Here is a 21,225-nt window from a genome sequence, read left to right as displayed (position 1 = left end):
GGTTTTGATTCGTTGAATTTTTGAGTCAATTAAAAAAATGTCTCCGCCCTAGACAAGCCTGGTAGGTTGTTTCCGGTAGTCCGGCTTCTGGTTTGAGGGGTTCTGCAAAGACTGCTGGGTTGATATTCACTTAAAGCGTAGAATACGCAAAAATACAAATTAAAAATAGGTATTTTATTAGTTTATTGTTATTTTTCATTAATTTAAATATACCAATATAACACCAGTGATATTTGTGAAATTATACATTTAATGTACTTTTTTAGTGTACAGGATATGATGATTTTAAACAAGTAATACTGTGTTTCCAGTGGTATTTCTTCTTTATTTTGCTATTGTTGCATAATCAGTGGATATGTCTGGTCTTGGATATGTCACACATTTTTTATAATCCAATTGGCACTGACATGAGCTTATCAAAATGGACATCAGTACCAAAAATAATGAAAATTAAAGATGTATGATACTTTATGTAATGCAAACCATTGCATATCACTAGGTAGACCAGATAAGACTACAGGGTGTCATATGGGAGCATGGTTCCAGGGACCACCGTCTGTCATCTGTTCTGCTTGCTCTACTGGTTCTGGCCCATCTGTTCCTAAGATCTGTGAAATCATCTCAGAAGAAGAAAATATATTTCATTCACAGAAATGTGAACTGTTAACACTCCCACAGATTCAGTCATGTCTAATTTAACATTTTACATAAACCACAGTTGTGAGATATGTATCCTCATGTACTAGATTGGGACCCATGCATAAGAAGTGAATTAAATGGCTAATAACCTTCTATCCACCAGAATTACAGCTACATTGCTCCATTAATATGACTTGAATTTTTGCAGTATTTACATTTAAATACAAGTAAATTATTATAAATTAAGCCACAGTTGGACAGTGCTTAAATGCTCAATTTATAGCCAGAATAACAAACGCACACCTGGGAAAATATGTTTGTTTGTTTTTTAATCCAAATAATTTGTCAGTAAAGGGCAGCAGATACTGTATGGACTGCAGTATCCCCTGATGTATTATTCAAACATACCACTAGATGTCAGTCTTGCAATGCGTAAAAAGTGATTGGAAAGTCATGCTGAAAATTGTAGTCAAAGCTGGCAAATGAAGCTGATCATTTGGACCAAACAAGAGCCAATTGTGCCCATATTTTTACATAAGAATGGTGCACAATTTAACCCAAGGGAACTAAGAGAAACAAAAATGTCAATCTTAAAGTCTGAACTGTTTTATAGCGATTTAATGTTCGAAGAGCGTTTTCAGAAAGTACTGTGGTTCCCTTTTAATTCATATAATCTTACAGCAATTGTAATGCAGACAGCAAAGAAAAGTTTTTTTTTGTTTTGTTTTGCCAAAAGTGTAGACTGTATTTGGATGGATCATTGTGTTTGCAATTGTTAGTGTCATGGTTACAGCACAAGGGAAATGTGCTAAAAAGTCACATAATTCTTGCTGGCTTGATATGTTTTTCATATCCCACAAGAGGATCATAGCAACGTAATTATAGCAAGCAACATAATGATCTACAGTGAGGTTCACAGGAATATCTCTCTGCTATACAGTGGTCCTCCTGATTGTCTAGGCTTGTATTTAGAACCACCAAATAAGGGAACAGCAGCAAGAACCCCCTCTTATGCTGTCATTCTACTGGAGTTTGTTTTGCTTGAGTTCTGAATCATAATGTGTCTGCATTTGTGTATTAGCCCTGCTGTTGAACAATGCAAAAACTCTCACAATATAGTAAGAATGGCAGTGGACTTGGAGGTTATGTTTGCAGCTTCTGCATTATGTTGTGTTATTTTGCATGTGCTCAGGAAAACCACGCATTTAACAACAGGCTAATTAACCACCATTGCATGTCATACTGTGTCACAATAGTTTTTTCACCTGCTGCCTTTTGTTAAATTTCTTACTATCAATATGCATTGCGTGCTATTTGGAATAAATAATAAAGTCGAGATTCATATATATATCAAATATATGGCATCGTTAGAATCTATCTATATTATGGCATACTTTTGAAATGGTATTCACTTATTTTTGTCCTTGCGTAGTTATATTATGACCAGAGACGGCATTTCCGAGTCACGTGACACAGTCCGGCCCGCAGTCACTTCCTTAGCAACGCGTAGTTGAACCCGGAAGTACTTATGACGCTTCGGCTAACCGGCTAAAGTGACAAGTGACAGCCAAGTCTGTCCTGTTTGAAGCTTTAGCTTTAGCTGCCCTTCTTGTATGTTAAGGACATGCCGATTAATTTGTCTTTATTTCACGGTCGTGTCGCCAATGGGGGACGAGTATAAGTAAGTAAATCGACCTTATTTTTGCTGAAATGTTCTTACTGTTAGCTTACAAGATCCAAAGCATAATACAAGCTTCCCTCTTGGTTGTGAGTCCTCATGTTGTTGTAATTTTACAGCTTACATCGTGTGGATGATGATTTATGACTAGGTAATATAAAACATATGATTAGTGTTGTTTGCTTAACCTCGTAACTTTGAAGGTTGACCACACGGCATGTGCAAATCAACAGTTCGAGGTTTGAAGCATTGAGTTATCAATAGCGTGTATTTTTGTTATGACATGAGGTAATACATACATGTCATTTTCATTACTAGCATTTTATGTGTTGCTTTACGCCTTTTTTCCATGACTGTCTGAAATGATGACGTTTGTGTTGTCTTTTGTCTTGACAGTCATGCTTCCCACACAATCACGTGAAAGGTCATAGGTGATGGTAAGTGATGCAGGGGCTATGGAAAGTCTACTGATGAAGACTGATGAAGAGCAGCAAACCTCTTTTTTCCAAGACAGTTTGTGGCACAATAACCAGGAATCAACCCAGAACAAAAAGCTAGCTGTTGGTGGATTTGTTTTAGTGCATGCAGGTAAGTATACACACTGTATGCAGTCATGTTGGGCAAAATATAAATTTCAATATATAAATTCTTAACTTGGAATTTTATAGTCCACAAGTTTGCTTGATAAAGTTATCTGTAATTAATTTTCTTCCACCATAACATGTTGCTCAGGTGCAGGATACCATTCGGAATCAAAGGCCAAGGAGTACAAACATGTATGCAAAAGAGCTTGCCAACAAGTAAGTGTAAATTGTCTCACCAGATACTTACTCTATTAATATTAAAATTAACCTTTTATTATTTCGCTTACATTTATGAGATATTTGCACACGAAACGTCTCAACCTTTCCCAATAAACAAATTGAAAATGTGTTTCTCACCATCTATAATTTCCAGGCTGTGGACCAACTCAAAGCAGGGGCACTTGCAGTTGAAGCAGTGGCTGCAGCACTGGTTGAGCTTGAGGTTAGTTTGTTTTGCAGAATCTTGTACAGCCATCCAGTTGCATGATGCAGGAGGCAATTTGCCTGAGACGGAGATTGGAAAAAAGAAGAATGGATTTAATTGTTCAATTGAACGATGGATGCAAGGATTAACAGAGACTAATTAAAGTGATTGTAGATTGTAGTGAAAGTATTGCATGCACTTCATCTTATCTTAAACTCCAATTACAGAAGACCCTTAAGTCTTAAGTGTACTTTTTCCTGCGACAACTGAATAGAAAGTGTTACACTTTCTCAGCACGTCAATGCAAAATGTTAGGATCAGCGCTGCCAAAGGTCAAATTTGGGAGCAAATATGAGGTGAAAGTTAGGTGAAAGGTTAAAAATTCAGGACAGCAGACTCTGTGCCGTATTAAACAATCATAATGTGAGATTTGTAATTGTATATAATTATTTTGAATAAAATAATGGCCCACGTTGCCAAAATTGACATCCCATTACGTAAAATGTGATGCGGTTATTGTTGTAGTTTCACATCAAATGGTTTACCACAAAAAGATTCACATCACTACTTAAAATGGATAAAAACCTATTTTATCTGCGACTAAATGTGATTAATTATGAGTTCACTTGGGGTGGGGTGGGGTGGGGTGGGATTAATCATGATCACATATTTTAATCAATTGTTAGCCCTGGTTAGGCTACGATAGAAAATGATCCAAACGATCTTTGGGGTTTACCATCTTATTTTTAGGACAGTGACACAAGCTTTACTTGCTTTACTTTTCTATCAGTTGTCACTCCAGCATAAACTTTTTGTCTTTCTTAAACTACCTATACTTTGTCCCCCCCCCCCCAGGACTCCCCTTTTACAAATGCTGGCATGGGCTCCAACCTTAATTTGTCAGGGGAAATCGAATGTGATGCCAGTATCATGGATGGTAAATCACTGCATTATGGGGCTGTAGGTGCTATTAGTGGTAAGTACACTTCTACAATGGGTAATTGTACAGATATATGTAGTTTTTTTTTATCGTAAATGTAATACATTTTTGGTTACTTCAGGTATCAAGAACCCCATCACTGTTGCAAATCGACTGCTGAGTGAAGCACAAAAAGGGAAACTATCAGCAGGCAGAATACCCCCCTGGTGAATATCATTGTTACCGTCAGTGACGTGGCTGTACTATAATTATGATGATTTATTTTCCAGCTTTTTAGTGGGACGGGGTGCACATGACTGGGCCGTTAGCCACGGTGTCCCACCCTGCCCCTCAGAGAAAATGGCCACAAGTGAGTATTTTTGCACCCATTCAGAAACATGCTCCTGTAAAAACTGAGTGGTTGCAGACATATTAAAGATATATATTTTATATAGACATATATTTTATCACCTGCAGAGTTCAGTTTATCTGCCTACAAGCGGAACAAAAGAAAGATGGAGGTGGCTGAGAAAATGGACATGGGGCATAATCAAACAAAGAAGAGACGACAATCAAGTGGAAACGTGAGAATCATTGTATTAAATTGTTGCTGTAAGCAGTTAAAATTAAATGCTTATTCTCTTTTCAAGTAGTTGCCACTGCACAAATTACTACTTAAATCTGTAAAATACAGACATATAATAATGACAATATGAGAAAGGAGTTTGTTTTGTGTTAAATACTCTTACACTTAATACAACAGTGGAGATGTGACGTCCGTCATGGAATCGTAGACATAATAATAATAAAAAATATTAGTAGATGTAGGGACTTAAATCCACTAACAGACACTCACTTGTGTAATATGGTATTTGGAGGAGAGAAGAAATGCATGAATGCTCACTCGATACGTGAGGTGAGTCCTACCATAGAACATCTCAAGTTCCTCCACAGAGGAAATGGAGTTAGCAGACTATGGTGTCTGCTCCAAGAAAGGATGCAAGTGTTGACAGTGGTTAGTGCAAAGCTTTAGTGCAGCGAGCGCCACAGCTGGTGACTGATTTGATGAGCTGAGCAGAAAGCAGCTGAGCAAAGATTAATTGTACTCCCAAGCCACAAATGGTGCTACCCACTCACAGAAGAGAGTGGGAGAGTCCTTCTTATTTTGGATGTTCCATCATGTTAAATTGAGTATAGCATGAGAAGGACTACAGCCAGATGTCATTCCTTGTACTTCGTTCTAAAAAGCATTATTGTCAGTTGAGTTCACTAACATCAATCCTCGATATTAAGGACATCTGTTAAATAAAGAACAACATGTGAAGTTGTACTGTTTGTTGAATTAGCCATAATAGACCGATATATAATCACGGTTGATTTGTGCGTCAAATAGCTTGTTAGCAAATGAGTCACAGGGTTAGGTTCTCATCTGTTTCTTCCGTGTTTATGTAAACTTCCATGACCTGATTAGAAGATTAATATATGACCACGCTCAGCATCCATAAGTTTACTGGATCAGCCAATAGTCTATTTGTATACTATTAATTTCACTCATCATCAACTACTATTTAACAAAATAAGAATGGCCTCCATTACACGATCACTGAAGTCACTGTTTCCTATCATGGGATAGACAAAAGATGCTTGAACACTTTTGTACACATGAAAGTGTTGGAATCCCAGCTGTCTTTGGGCGAGAGGCAGGGTACACCCTGGACTGGTCGCCAGCCAATCACAGGACACGCATAAAAGATTTTATATATATATAAATATTCACTACAGACTAAATCATGCAGGACTCAAATCATAATCAGAAGAGATGAAATTTAAATAGAATGAAATATTCGTACAATGCATATTAGATTATAGTCACTCCTCATTGCTGATAATCTCCTGTGACATAGGAAAACGGTCCTGGGTGCCTTGACACTGTTGGAGCTATTGTGGTTGACATGCAAGGTAACGTAGCTGCAGCTGTGTCCAGTGGAGGTCTGGCCATGAAACATCCAGGCAGGGTTGGCCAGGTAATGACTTTTTTTGCTTTATAGTTGTGTACTTAGTGTCCATACACAATCTTCACTAGTTATTTGTGTATACATTTTTGCATTGCACCATTACACCAATCACGTTTGTGTATTTATACACAGCCATTGTCAAACATGTTGCCAGGGACTGACGTTTCACTGACTTTGTTTTTTTTATTTGATTTGTGATTTACAATTCTACTATATTGTTATAATGACCAAGTTCAAAATTCAGGGAATGTTAGTAGGTGAATAGCAGAAATTGTGAAGCGGGTTCAACATTATAAATTGACTGTTGGCACAAATTTGATATTCAACACATTGATTAAATCAGGGGATTTCAGAGTGTCTTGCCCCTAGGGGGTGCAACAGCTTGATATAAATGAATAAAAACAGTCTGCAGTGAGCAATAAACTCCACAACAATATGATATACTATGAGACTCACTGTGCCACACTTTGAAAACCCCTTCACTATATAATAAACATGTATAATACACACATTTTCTTCGTCTTCAAAAAAAGGAAGCATTACAGTTGGTGAAACAAATTTGTCCTCAACTGTTTGAACTGTATTTTTACTGACATATGTAACAAGAAAATATATTTAGACATACACCAAATAGTATCATGCACAATGATTACCACATATGATGGGTGATTTTGACTTTAAAAACAAACTTCTTTTCTCAGGCTGCTCATTATGGATGTGGCTGTTGGGCTGAAAATGCATGTAACATGAACCCTTACTCTACAGCAGTGAGTACCTCAGGTATAACTCTCCACATTATCTGCAACCTTGTATGCTTTGTGTATGAGCGCATACCTCTTTCTCTAATGTGTAACACATAACCACAAGCCCTACGTTTTATCTTAGAGATAATGTGAATCAGAACTAGGTATTTGATTTGAGCCTGTTATTTAGCCCTCGTGAGTCAAGCTTTGAAAGGCCAGATAATTCTTTCCGATGACCTCCGACCATTCCTGCTGGCTGAGTGATTCTCATCAGTCACTTCCTCAGATGATTGAGTCATCTTTCTCCGCTCTTTGTTAGTCATCTGCACGCCAGGTGCCTTTCGAGGTTCTTTGAATTTGCAAAGACATTTGACAAGGGACACCTGCTCTGGATAAAAACAGAGTCAGTGGAGTGCAGCATAATTCTGTTTGCAAGCTTTCTTTTTTTGATTTTGTTATTCAAGATAATTCCGGCTATTGTTGCCTGTCTGCTGCTAGCTTTGATTTGAGACATCCAGAATTGGGATTAAACTCCATACATAGTGTTGTTTTGGATGTTTTTACATGAAATTGTATGGCATCCCCACACTTACCACCAAACTGGCCCCGGGAGTCCAGTTCTAGTCGGGAATCAGTGACGAGGAAAGTAGTTCTGCTTAGTTGCTGGGGTCATTTAAGTAAAGAGTTTGTCTTCTCAAAACTGTGTGCGTTCAAAAGAGTAATACATTTTCCTCAAAAAACGTGGAGACAAACACAACATTCAGCAGACAAACATAACCGTGAGCGTTATATACAGTACAGCCAACATTACTCCTGCTCCATGTTTAACACATTAGCACGCTGGATGAGCACGTGCATCTTGAATCTGCTTGTATCGGAGATTTTCGATGAACATCTGATGAACATCTGATATTTGATATTCATTCATTCATTTTCTACCGCCTATCCTCGCAAGGGTTGCGGGTGTGCTGGAGCCTATCCCAGCTATCTTTGGGCGAAAGGAGGGGTACACCCTAGACTGGTCGCCAGGCAATCACAGGGCACATATAGACAAACAACCATTCACACTCACATTCATACCTATGGACAATTTGGAATCACCAATTAACCTAGCATGTTTTTGGAATGTGGGAGGAAACCAGAGTCCCCGGAGAAAACCCATGCATGCACGGGGAGGAAGGGTGGAATCAAACTCGGGTCTCGCTGTGTGGCCTCCGTTCTAACCACTCGTCCATCATTCAGCCTCCGATTTTCAATCGGAAATTGGTCACCATTAGTGCATTTTCGATACATTTTATTGATCTATGAGCAATATGCTGAATTTGTAAATGATCCAAATGCATTGGCATTTTGCAGGGTAACTTTAATAAACAATATTTTTTTGTGTTTGTGTACCTGCAGAGGAAAAGTCATGTAACGTCATTTATCATTAAAGGGAAAAAAAAAACACAACTCAGAAACAATAATTTTCCAATCTTGAATAAATGAAAAGGAGCAGATTGAAGACGTACTTGTTAGACTTTATTACACAAGTGGCTCAAGCCTAATTCATTGAAACTTAATGGACTATAGCTACAAGAGTTACTTTCTGTTATGTCCATATTATGTTAATGCAGTATCAAAGATGATGAAGTGTGGGTTTACTACTGTATTTCCACCACATCCTCTTTCCCTATAATGTGGCCCAGTCTCTGATGTTGGCTAAAAAAAATCTTTCCTTATGGGGATGTTAAGTGGATGGAGAGCATAATGTGTGTTCCAGTACATCACCTGGTTTTAATTTCCCTGCATGAAAGCCAGTCCCATCAAAAGAACCAGGAAAAACAATGGTTTTCATCCTGACATATGGAGGAGCATGAGCCTCACCCTCTCTGTCACCCTTCCTTACTCAGTCACCCGCCTGCCTTCTCTACTGCATTTTTTTTTTTTGGTAAAATATCCCTCAGGCTGCACGTATGTTTTATTTTTGAGTCCAGTTATTTATCTGGCCTTTACCATGTGGGCCATGAGGGAAAGGTTTGCGTGTGTCTATGTAGACTCTCGCTGCTGCTTCTGCTGGCTGTCACAAACAAAATCTCCCTGTGGGCCTTTTCTAGTTGTGTTGCAACTCTTCAATGTTTTTGTGCTGCTGCGATAAACACTTCCTATGGGATTGTGTATGTTACGCTGAACACAGTACAAAAGACCCATTACCTGGCCAATCTGACATTCTACTCTCATTAGAAAAGAACTCCATGCTCCAGGCATCTGGTCTCCACAGTTCTAGACCTGTATTTAGTTTTGTTGCAGGTTCTTGATTTAGTTTTCTCTGTTTACAAAAACAACACAGCAATACCCTCAGTGGAGTTTCACTTCTTTTGTAACACTTGTATTCGTCTTGTTTTCAGGTTTAAATTGGTTAGTTATGAGCCAACTTTACAGTTTAGCACGTCTTTTTCTTGGCAGCAACATGATTCATACAAGGTGCTGGTTTTCATTAAAACAATAATAGCATATTATCTCATAAATATATTTTAAAAAGGACACCTGCAATGCCGTTCCATAAAAGTTGTCGATTGTAATGTGAGACACTGATGCAATCTGCCTATGCTTTTTATAGATCCGATGCTTAAAATCTTTGCACTTTATTTCTGTTTCATTCCTTGGATGTGATACCATAACCACATGCAGTAAGACCGAACAGCTTTAAAATAATTCAGCACTTTTGGCAAGAATAACGTGTTCACACTAGGTTTTATGCACAGTTTTTATGTATCCCGCAGATTTGTTTCGCTGTAATTTAAGAACAGGAAAATATACAACGTGTCCGACTTTACAGATAAAGTTGTTCGTGTTATATTTGGCATTGGTGTCCCTCTATTCACCCACATCTGTTGTCATTTAGTGTCCCTGTTTTTAGCTCGTGTAGCCATTGTAATAAGAATATTAATCATTGTTACACCAATCATATTCATACTTTGTGTACTCCCATAAGATTTCAGCTGGAACACAGTTTGCAAACGGCCCCTTTGCAGGTGCATTGACATTTACCGAAAATAATGCATTGTTCATGAGTTTGTCCACCCTTGCTTGTTTTAACACTTTCAGTGGTGTCATTGTGTCTCTTGAAGGCTGCGGTGAGCATCTGATACGCACCATGCTGGCAAGGGAATGCTCTTCCGCCATGCAGTCAGAAGATGCCCACCAAGCATTGCTGGAAGCTATGCAAAACAACTTCATCAGTGAGTTGGACAGATCTTGCTTAATTTCCCAGATTTGTCAGCCAAGAATGTGTTTGTGACAAACATAATGATGTTATTCGAGGAGGACTGTCAGACAAATATGACAGATGTTGTGGTGCACTCATTGGGAAGATCGGAGTCTGGATATTTTTGCTGTTTTAACTTGACCCGCAATTCCTCAATACTTTATAGCTTATAGTCAAATATAATTTAGACAATATTTTTATTGAATGTTCATGCGAAGGTTATATGTTTTTGGAAGTGTTTGGTTTTAGAATGTTTAGCTTCTTTTACGCTGCCTATGATTGACCATATGACCAGCCTGTACTAGGTCCGCTTTTTCACAATGCATTTCAAAAAAACATTTTAAGTGAATTCAGCTGTTAAGCGTTTTTTGAACTTTTATACAATGCTCCTTAAATCTAATAATGGTTTCTATAAAGTAAAGGCCTCTTACTTGACATCATCACTTTTTCTCAGCTTTCAAGTGTTTCTCGTGATATACAGTCATGGCTAAGCATTGGCATGCCAATATATATACCTGCCACAGACATTTAAGTCATTTATATTTATGTGTAAAACAATGGTAAACATTAAGGCAATATATAATTTGCTCCTATGCTTTGAACAAGCATCAGCCTTTGAAGTTGTGGAATAAATCTCATTGTGTAAACTAAATAGAAATATTTCACACCTTTTTATTAATGTTCAGGTACAGTAGATCACCGCTTTTTACAGGGATTACCTTCCGAGACACAAGCAAACCTTGAGTAATTAATACACTCATTGTTCACTCGCAACACAATCCTGGGTTAAACCCGAAATGTGTGCATATATGAATATAGGTACTTACCACTAGAGAAGGCATTTCATTACCCACACTGCTTATGGTAATATGTTAACTTGTGTTAAGTTTTGAGGCCGAATTGACTGATAAATTATTCCAGACGTGGTGAATGAGATGCCTTTTCTGCGCCGAAACCAGCTTATTTTCAAATTTTATTTGCACATTTATTTGCAGGGCTGCGAATGCCAAATCGAAAATGTGCACGAATCCACTGTATTAAGTTTCTTTGGCGATTTAGCGAAGAAAGTTTACGAAGGTACAATGTGTCATTTTGTTGCATCAATGTATTAATTTCTTTGTGCCTCAAGGCTCACCCTTTCTGGCAAGTGAAGATCGAGTTTTGGGCGGAGTAATTGTCTTGCGGTGCTGCAGATGTGCGGAACCTCAGCCATCTCCAAATATTCAGGGTACATTAGGTGAGACATGAAACATTTCTTTCCCGACCACCTTTGGCATCCATACCACAGCGAAGGTTAGACAAAGATTCGACTGCTAATATTTAAAAATCTATCATCGCATAATTAAGAAGAAGGGTGCGGGGACTCACCGCAGCTTTCCTAGCGGGTGGTCCATGTTTTGACTTGCACAATCAGGCTCCAGTTTCACACCCTTCATCTCAGATCTCACGGAGACCTCCCACTATGGAATCAACTGCTAATCTTCAGACAAGCGGAGACCTTCTGAATATTGCCCCAGTTTGACTGATTGTCTTGGTGGATCCGGTTTCTCTACCTGAAGCTTAAAAAGAGAAAAACTTTTCATCAGACACTTAGCTTACTACAAACTTGAGTTTGGTTAATGTTGCTTAAATTCACAACCATTATCTGTCATTGTCTGATCAACCCTCGTATTATTTAATGATCAAAATGAAATATTTTATCAGTAATTCATAATAGTTCTTATGCTGTTGTTGTTTTTAACCTGTGTTTTCCCAGTGGAGTTTCTTTGGAGTCACACTACCGAAAGCATGTGCGTTGGCTACATGTCCGCTCAAGATAGCAAAGCAAAGGTGAGCTCTAATTTAAATTGTCTTGACAAGATAATTAACACATTTTCTGGACTATAAGTCTCGCTTTTTTCATGGTTTTGCTTGTCCTGCGACTTACATATATGTTTTTACACTGACAGCCACGAGAGGGCGCACTAGGCTGGTGTGTCAGTATCTCCTACTCCTAACACTCATGTACCACTGAAAATTTACAATGTAACCTCATAAGGAAAAGCCAAATGCCCCCAAAATGAAAATCATATACTGCAGGCTGCAAGTAAACAAGCCATGTTATGTTGTTTAGGCTATAGTTATCTGAATAACTGTTTTTATGTTAATATACCGCCTGTTCACATTACGCTACGACGCCTATTTAGCCCATTGCGCTCCATTTTATTATTACTATAACTTGCCTTCAAAGATGAAATATATGATTTTACAAAAAAGATTACCCCCACCCCCCAAAAGTGACATATCTATTTTTCTTCATGATCTAGCTGGTTCGATACAAGTGCACAGAATGAACTCTTTTGTCATCCAGCCTGTTTAGTATCAAAGCCAGCAAAATTGAGTTACTCTTGGCAAGTAGAATTCATGATATGCCATATTTGCACCCCGCCCAGCTGTCATATTATCATCTCCCATGCCTGATACAACGTACTCAGTTGAATGTGTATCGGCAGTCTCATTGCTGATACACCTCCCGCTTTCCTGATTTGCACATATCTAAAATGTATCTATCTCCTCAGTGTCAATTGCATTTTATACGAAACAGATTACAATAACCAACATAGTAACTTTAAATTTTAAAAAGAAAGAAAAACTTCAGTGTGGTATATTATGAATGAGGAAAAGCCGTGCAACATACAATAACACCTAAACATCTGAAAACATGCAGAGAGTAACCATAGGAACATAATACAAAGCAACAGTGAGTTCTCTCAATGGCAGAAATTTGGCAGCAGTTCGATATTTCCAGATGTGCTGTCCAAGCTCCTCTGTAAAGCACAAAGAAACATGCAAGGCTGAGGAGCAGCAATTAAACACAGCAGCAAAGGAAAGACACATAAAGCAGCACTTCCCTTTGAATTTCCAGTATGTCTTGCAGTGCCATCAACTTGGAAACCTCATGGTACACCCAAAGTCTACTGTATAAGTAACAAATCTCAGAAATTTACTTTATGGAAGTGCAAATATTTGTTTCTAGCAGATAAAAGGCTGTTAACAGAGTGCTTTAGAGGAGTGTGCACATGATTTATTTACAGTTAAGTGAAAGCACTGCAGAGGCTACTTGCTGAGTTGGGCTGCATCTGCAAATGAATGATTACCTGTGCATTGAATTGATGGTTTACCTGGTCAGTGCTCAATACAGAACAATATTAATTTGAAGCTTTTCTACGCCCCATCTGCATGTATGTTTTAGTCAGCTCGGGGCCTTTGTTGCTGGAGTGAGGAGTAATTTCTCTTAAGTAACCGTTTGCATTCACAGTTTGACTTTCAAGAAAATTTACACAAATAAAGTCAGCATGATTTCATTAAGAAGTTTTTCAGCAACAATATTGCGGTGTCGTGGCTTTGAAAATTGCTCACACTGATTTGTTTGGCTAATGTATCTCTGTCACTCTGAATGAAGAGAGGCCACTTTTGTTCAAGTTCAGCTCAGATTTCAAAGCGTTTGTGTTGTGTCCTGCTGAGCACAGACCCACTCCTGCTCACTTTCCTTTATGTCTCACCCGCAGTCAGTATCAAAACATTTACTTAAAATTGGTACACATCGTATACAGTACAGTGTTTACTTGCAGAATGTAAAGCTCCCTGTGAAAGTCTTGTTAGTTGCTTAATGTCAGCAGGCAGGGTTTGCGTTCACCTCCAGATAGTTGAACATAGTGATTCTACGTCAGCTGAGATAGGCTCCAGCTAACCCCTTACATAATGAGAACAAGTCGTATAGAATATGGATGGATTCATAAATTAGCATAACAAGAGAATTCCTTTCATCTCTTGTCACAACAATGACATGAACAAACTTTAGCTACAACGGTCCCAGAAAACCTTGCAATGTTCCATTAGACACCAATAGAACGGCACGCTGAAGGAAGGAGGCTGCAAAACTTGCATGTGCATCTGTTTCTTTCACCATCTGCATACCAGAGCAGCTGGCTGTTCAGTCCTTCAAGCCAACATTATGGGTGCAAAACAAAACTCGAGCCTTTGCTTCTCGGCTGGGCCTCTAAACACTGCCAACACATTCTCTGCTGAATGAATGCCAAAGTGAAGGGCATCTGTTCCCTCTCCAGTCTGTTTAGGTCAAAGAAAAGCAAAGAGATTTAAAGCTTTTGTTCTAAGTCCTGTCAAATCCTCCTAATGAGTGACAACTATTTCATAGAGCTTCATAAAATATGATCACGACATTGAACAGTTGCTCTCTAATAAAGCCTTCATTGACCGTGAGGTCAAAGGAAGAAGAAAAAGAAGAAACCTTGGTGGGTAGTGATGTTTCCATGACGCTTAGAGGCCTTTTTCATGGGTCATTTCCAGCATTTGATGCCTGAAATCTTGCATTAGGTCTTCAGTAAAGGCATGTGTGAGTACTTCAAAAGCAAAACAATAAAGTTGTTATCTTTGTGCACATTGCCTCTCAAGTGTACATTGTCTGAAGTGCTACTGCATCAATTAAGAGATAGTATATAGTGTTCCCAAATTTATTGCAGGAGGGAAGTTCCCAAAATAGCCTGCAATAAGTGAAACCCAGGTCTTACAGATCTCTTGACTGTTTGGCCTACATGCCATCAAGTAGCGGAGTAGCATTTTTGTTCTAATCACGACTGTGGTGTACAACACCCTCTATTGGTTGAAGTAGTAAATACAATAACACACTTAAAACAGACCAATTGATATTGCTCTAATACACTACAAGGATGCAGATCACAAGGTGTGTTAATATGCTCCTTAAAAAAACGTTGAACATGCAAAAAATCTGCAAATCCGCGAAAGGTGAACCAAAATGTAACGAGGGGACGCAGTAGTTCCAATCATGAAGTTTGTATATACCCTTACAGAAGGCATACATAAGTTGCTTTTGGTCAAGACCTGGAAAGACAAGCACTTAAAGCACTTTTACTTCATAGTTCATGTTTATGTAGGGCTGCGAGAATGTTATCTTTATGGGAAACTTTACAAAAACAACACCAATGCCCATTTTAATGGATTGTTGTTGGACAAGTGTATATTTATACTACTTCTATGCAAGTTGTGCATGGGTGAATGAACTTTGGGTTTTCACTTCATGGATTACTTGAAGTCGGTCTGTTATCATTAATAATTGGTGGGACGAACGATCACGTTTCGAATATGACGCACCCAGATCTGGCACTTGCTTGTGCCTGTGCAAGTCCTGCTTCATCTCTTCTGGGTTTGAGCAAGAGAAGTAGTCCCTGCGTTTTAATGCTTGAGCCAAAACGAAGAAAGCTCACACAAGTCAAAACCAGATATCAGTTGTCACCTTTGATCAAGAGATATACGAGTTGCTTAGTATGAGCTGGCATATAACCTGAGATTGGTAGAATGCCAATGAGTCTAATGGGTCACAACTATTACACTCAACATTGGACTGGACATCAGAGGCTCACACATTTTAGCTTCATGGACAGGCAGCGGTGGCACTCCTTAAGCAGTCTAGCTGTTTTTCTTTGCTGCATAGCTTATCATGATTGGCCATGATATGTTGCGCCTCACAAAGGTTTTGTTCCCTGTCCTGGACATCATTAGCACTATAAAGCTTAAATTGTGCAAACTAAAGCCAGAGAAAATGGGATGGCATGCAATGTCACCCCCTTTGATTTTGTCTTTTTCTACATGACAAATGTATTTCAATCTTACATATTTTGTTTTTGTTACCCATTTTTTGTCTATAATAAATAACACATGGTTCAAAGGATATGAAAGCCACAACAAAAACAGTGACATATTTGGAAAGTTAAAGTTGTCTTTTGCAGTCCTATCTGCAATTAGCGTGTGGCTTCGCTTTCCTCTAAAAGCATTTACGAAGTTGTTTTTCGCTCACAAATTCAGAACTACAATGTTTTTCATGTCATGGTTTGACCCGGGTTTAGTCTTCTCATGTGGTTACTTCACTGAGTGAGGATTTGACAGCAAGCATTCTGTTTGTTTTTAGATCCTCATTTTTTCAGTTTGCTTTCATAGCTAGTGTGTAATTTATTGGCCGGTCTACAAGCCCACCGATCTAGTCATTGGTCATGATGTAACACATGAACATAACAAATATAATCATTGTGCATTTTACCAGCAGACCACATTAAAGCATGTACAAATAGATTGTGATTTAAGTTTTAATGGTAACTTTCCCGACACATTTTGCCATTACATTAGTTGTTTACACATATTTATGGCTACGGCAGACTTATTTACTCACTATAAATAAGCACTCATCCACCCTGCACTGACCGCATAAGTAGAGGTTTGGAACAAGCGACATTGTGTCAGCATTGTGGTGTGCTTACTCATTGGCAGTTTCTTACCTAACCAGTCACGATGGGCATTATGTTAGGTCACAACAAAAGTGAAGGTCTCAAAGGGTTTTTCTTTCATTTTATTTTTTTTCTCATGTCTAAGTCTTCATAGTCCCCTTAGACAACAATTCGATTTGTATTCAAGAGTTACAGTTAGCCCACCCTTGGCCATCTCTGTGTGGAGTTTGCATGGTGTCCCCGTGCATGCGTGGGTTTTCTCCGGGTACTCCGGTTTCTTGCCACATTCCAAAAACATGCTAGGTTAATTGGTGACTCCAAATTGTCCATAGGTATGAATGTGAGTGGGAATGGTTGTTTGTCTATATGTGCCCTGTGATTGGCTGGCGACCAGTCCAGAGTGTACCCCGCCTCTTGCCAGAAGACAGCTGGGATAGGCTCCAGCACCCACCGCGATCATTGTGAGGATAAGCGGTAGAAAATGAATCAATGAATGAGTTACAGTTAGGAAGAAAAACATTCAACAGTCCAACATACAAGCACCTTAAAGGACAACTGCATTTGTTTTTTTTTTATTTTGCCCATTCACAATCTTTATGTGAAACATGAACACAAATGTTTTTCCATTTTCTGTGCATTCTTGTGAGAGAATACAAGTTATTTTGAGCTAGCTAACATCGGACGTCATGGCAGGTACCTATTGTGATGCTAAATTCTTAACAAAAAGTCAAAACAGTCTTGGCGTCACTCACAAACGGAACAAACGGAAGAGTGGATACCAAGCTCTCAATTTCGCTCCTAAGATTCAATAAGATACTCGTTTGCTGTCAGCATTTTTTGCCTGAAGACTGGAACACAAGTCTTGTGCGGGAAGACACAGCCATCACAATAAGAGCGAAAGTTGTTGTTAGAAGTAGCGTAAGCACCTGGGTTAAATCAATGCGGCGAGTAAAGAAGTGTTAAATCATCTAAATATGGCAAGATACTGTTATTACACATTATTCAATGTACTTGTTAATGCGTGATCACAGCATGTATATTAAACAATAAAACGTTTTATTTGTAGTCACTATGTAGGTCCCAATGATGTGTATTGTTAGCTAGCTCATATTAACTTGTTTTCTCTCATTTTAATACACAGAAAAGGGAAAGAAATATGTGTTCATGTTTCACATAAGAATAGTGGATGATGGGCAAAATTCCAAAGTTTCTTTAAGTTGATTAGGACTCAGCTTTGAACCTTCACTTGAAACAGATTTAAAACGGCTGTTCTCAAAGCCCATCCCCAAAAGATGAAGGGAATAAGATGAATATAGAAGGTTGTATCAGGCATAATAACCCCAGAGAGTGTTGCCATGTGTGTATGTGTAGACTCGTCTGGGTGTTGTCTCAGTGTATGACAGTTGCCCCCGGGGTACCTGGGGCCTGAGTTCGGCCCTTCACTAAAAGAATGTTGTAGAGATGGATGCTCCTGCAACTGGAGATGTGATGTCAGGCCAATTCAGTGGCCTATTGATTCTGTTTCTCTTATTTTTACAATATATTAATTCATTAAGAACTGCACACACTACCCCCCATAAATAAACCTCGTATCCAAACGCCATTTAACAGTCAAAACAGACAAATGGAGATGAAATATAATCTAATGTTCCAGATCAAAAACATTTGCCAATGTCAAACTACATTTATCAAATCAAAGCTGATTTGCGCCTGGACCGATGTGCAGCAGCTGTCTGCAGATGGAACTGGAGACCACAAGACATCAAACACGGTGCATTCTGTCAGATCGACATTCAGCTGCTTTAACTGTTCACAGTGGGCACATTTGATCAACAAACTGACCTGCAAGTAATTAACTTTTCAGGCTTTGCGATTTGTACCCTGACTTGGGTTGGGTGAAATTTGAATTTGGGTTTGATTTCTTTCTTGACCTGTAACACATTTTTCTGTCTCATGGTTAACTTATTTCACCTTCAGATTGGTGGTTCTGTGTTTTTAAATATTAACAGGACCTTCATTTACAACCAAACCATAAAGCAACACTTAAATGACACATCCAAGGCAAATGTAACACCTAAGAATTGCCTCAAGACAATTAATGTGTGTGTGAACTCATGCGGTAGATGCATTGATGCTTCTCAGGATCTCTATTCGATTCAGGTATGGGGGAATGGGGTCTCATCCCAGTTCGGACCAGCACAGAGGCCGGTGCGGCCCTCCAAGTGTATGCCTTCCCATACCATAACTGATGGTCCCAAACCATACCAAACCAACCATTTTGTAGGTTGCAGAACATTCTCCATAAGATCTTGTTACTTCTTACATATCCTCAATGTTCATTCATCTGACAAAATCTGGGAAGTGCGAGTTGGGCTGTGTTGTATCCGAGCTGTGATTGACTTGGAGGGACACTGTAATGATGATGTGTTACCTTTGAATATGAACTTATAAATATACAGTATAACTAATGTTGACATTGTATCTCATGTTGTGTCGTCTTCTGTGCTGCTTCCAGACGCACATATCCAGATTACCACCCGGGACAGTTCCTGGTCAGTCCTTGGCCATCGAGGGAGGTGTTTGTCGCCTGACGAGTACGAGGGATTGATTCACATTTCTTTTTTCGTCTTCTAAAGCAATATGCTAAACACAACAAGCTTGCGTGTTTGTGCACTTGCAGGACCTGCGCCTGGATTATACTTGATACACCGTTGCCTTGATGCACCACTTTTCTCTTTTCCACATTTGCTTTCTTCCTTTTTAGTGTAGATAAGCTATAACTACGAGGTCAACAGGGTGAGTTGTTTTGTATTGCTGCAACGGTGGAGCTATATCTCAGCCAAAATGGATGTCAATGCAAATTGAAGTTTGAAGTGCTTTTTAAGTATAAAATATGGCATTATGCACATGTTTGTAGGATGGCATTTACTGCGTATCTTGAGTGTAGGCTACTGGTGTTACTCGGTCTGTGTAGTCCTGTATACATATAATCTCATGATATACAATGAATAATCACATGCTTCTTAGATAATGAGCCTTTTACAACTACAAAATAACTAAATAGTATCTACATAGCACTGCATGCTACGAAGCCAATACTATATAGCACTCAGGTAGCGGTTCATATATCTACCACGAAGAATGACTGTTGGCAAACCATATATAATAATGCATATGTATATAGTCACCTAAGAGTGATGTGTATTTTGCGGTTCTGAGAGAAAGGGGTAATCTAAACTTAAAATTATGCCTTTTAAAGCCAATGAGACTTGAAAATAGCTTATCTTTTTCCTGACATTGCAGCATAAAACCACATACAAATACAGAAAATAATGTTCACAACTCTCTACAGTGCTCGATAAGTGAATAAATGTTACTTATGTTTAATGTTACAGTGTTACTGTGTCTTAACTTCAGTCCCTCTAGCTTCAAGACTAGATGATTTCTTGAAATTGTAGTGTTTTCTTCTCCAGCTATTTGGAGAAAGATTTCCAAGCCTGAGAGACACAGCATTATATTCTGAACTGTGGACTGTCAAAAATGTATAGTCTGGGAATAAATTACATGCTGGTTGGAAAAAGACCTCAGGAGACGGTTGCCAGTATGCTAAAACTCCTCTGAAAGTATTTTGAGGAGCTGCAATTTTTTACCTTTCAGGATTTATTTTTTACTCCTTCACACTGACTTTGACCGATTTTTAATTTTGTCCAACAGATGGAATATTTACTGAGGTCAAAGGTTTGCAGCTGTTCTCTGCTGCTTTTCATTTTTAGCTTCATTTTTCATTTTTTTCAGGTTTTGTTTTTTGTTGTGTGTCAAACCAAGAGCATGACTGTAAAAGCAATCGGATCAAAGATGAGTTTGATGGGTTTAAAGGTCATACTGGTAGTTTCTTAGAATTTTAAACCAGTTTTAACTGAAATCAAATTAATTTGAGTTAATTTGAAGGCAGCAATATGTCTGCTTGCACAGTCTTGTTGGAGAATGACAACATGTGGATTTCCCGCACCGGCAGCTTGATTTTCAGGTGTTAGAAGTCGCACTCCTATGCCATCACTAACATGCAAAATGTAGCTGACAGGTCAGGAGAAGTGTCAAAAATAGGAGGGTGTGGTGGGGGCAGGGGGGTCTTTGTTTTTGCTACTGACCCTGGATTGATCCTGCAGGTCCATCTAAAAAAAAGAGACATTTGTTACCCTTACCCAGACTCACACCAGTCACCATTAGCTTGATTATGGGCCATTACAGAGCGTCCACTTTTCATCAGAGCTAATCTGCGTTGCCGGGAAACCCTCAAGCAAAATGCATCTCCTTGCACCACCTCTGCAACCTTGCCCTTCAAGCATCAACCTTCTCTGCCCTGGATCCCCTTTTTTTCCTTTGAAAATGGATCCTGGATTTTTTAAAAAGTGGACAAGGTCCTGAGCCGTTTAAGGTGTATCCAATGCCTGGTGCTCAGCGAGACTCTTAAATGCAAAACAGACGGTGGAGCAAATAAAGATCAAAGGCGGCGGGGCCGGCCCGCTGTCCTCACATGCCAAACGCTGCTGTCACAATGAATCACGGCCATGCGCCTTCCCTACTCATGAGGCTTCAGTCTCTGCCCAAAAACCTCCCACCTCAGAGACGCCGACCTTGTCACCGTCGCGTCTCCTCGTGTCTTACTTCATCACACAGTCA

At 39.0% G+C, this 21,225-nt stretch overlaps 1 protein-coding gene and 1 long non-coding RNA gene across 6 annotated transcripts; one reads left to right on the top strand and one right to left on the bottom strand.

The window, feature by feature from the left end:
• Positions 1 to 328: 328 nt before the first annotated feature.
• On the bottom strand, positions 329 to 5,371 carry LOC131108187 (uncharacterized). 2 transcript variants are annotated; one of them, XR_009120423.1, is made up of 3 exons: positions 5,149 to 5,371; positions 3,259 to 3,405; positions 329 to 608 (listed from the first exon to the last, which is right to left on the bottom strand). It is a non-coding gene; the product is annotated as an uncharacterized LOC131108187 (long non-coding RNA). The 2 variants fall into 2 exon arrangements; XR_009120424.1 differs by having other exon boundaries at positions 5,172 to 5,371.
• Positions 2,134 to 19,932, top strand: tasp1 (taspase, threonine aspartase, 1). Of its 4 annotated transcripts, none has more exons than XM_058059020.1 (15): positions 2,134 to 2,320; positions 2,714 to 2,905; positions 3,050 to 3,117; positions 3,275 to 3,343; positions 4,181 to 4,301; positions 4,387 to 4,471; positions 4,535 to 4,614; positions 4,722 to 4,828; positions 6,149 to 6,268; positions 6,961 to 7,039; positions 10,113 to 10,223; positions 11,379 to 11,486; positions 12,006 to 12,079; positions 19,061 to 19,139; positions 19,226 to 19,932. In XM_058059020.1, the coding sequence occupies exons 2-15, from the start codon at positions 2,752 to 2,754 to the stop codon at positions 19,312 to 19,314; spliced, it is 1,344 nt and encodes a 447-aa protein (XP_057915003.1). In that variant the 5' UTR covers positions 2,134 to 2,320; positions 2,714 to 2,751; the 3' UTR covers positions 19,315 to 19,932. The 4 variants fall into 4 exon arrangements, with proteins under 4 accessions (XP_057915003.1, XP_057915004.1, XP_057915006.1 ...); XM_058059021.1 differs by having other exon boundaries at positions 2,134 to 2,324; XM_058059023.1 differs by lacking the exon at positions 11,379 to 11,486.
• Positions 19,933 to 21,225: the final 1,293 nt, after the last annotated feature.

The sequence above is a fragment of the Doryrhamphus excisus genome, chromosome 20 (assembly GCF_030265055.1).
Source record: "Doryrhamphus excisus isolate RoL2022-K1 chromosome 20, RoL_Dexc_1.0, whole genome shotgun sequence".
Lineage (NCBI taxonomy): Eukaryota > Metazoa > Chordata > Actinopteri > Syngnathiformes > Syngnathidae > Doryrhamphus > Doryrhamphus excisus.
Note: the sequence above shows the minus strand (reverse complement) of the source record. Positions and strands in the feature narration are given on the sequence as shown.

Excerpts from the sequence above, each read along its gene's own strand:
- tasp1 (XM_058059020.1), top strand. The coding sequence starts at position 2,752 with ATGGTAAGTGATGCAGGGGCTATGGAAAGTCTACTGATGAAGACTGAT. Across the intron at positions 4,615-4,721 it reads CTCAGAGAAAATGGCCACAA|AGTTCAGTTTATCTGCCTAC; the intron begins GTGAGTATTTTT and ends TATCACCTGCAG. Across the intron at positions 11,487-12,005 it reads AAATATTCAGGGTACATTAG|TGGAGTTTCTTTGGAGTCAC; the intron begins GTGAGACATGAA and ends GTGTTTTCCCAG.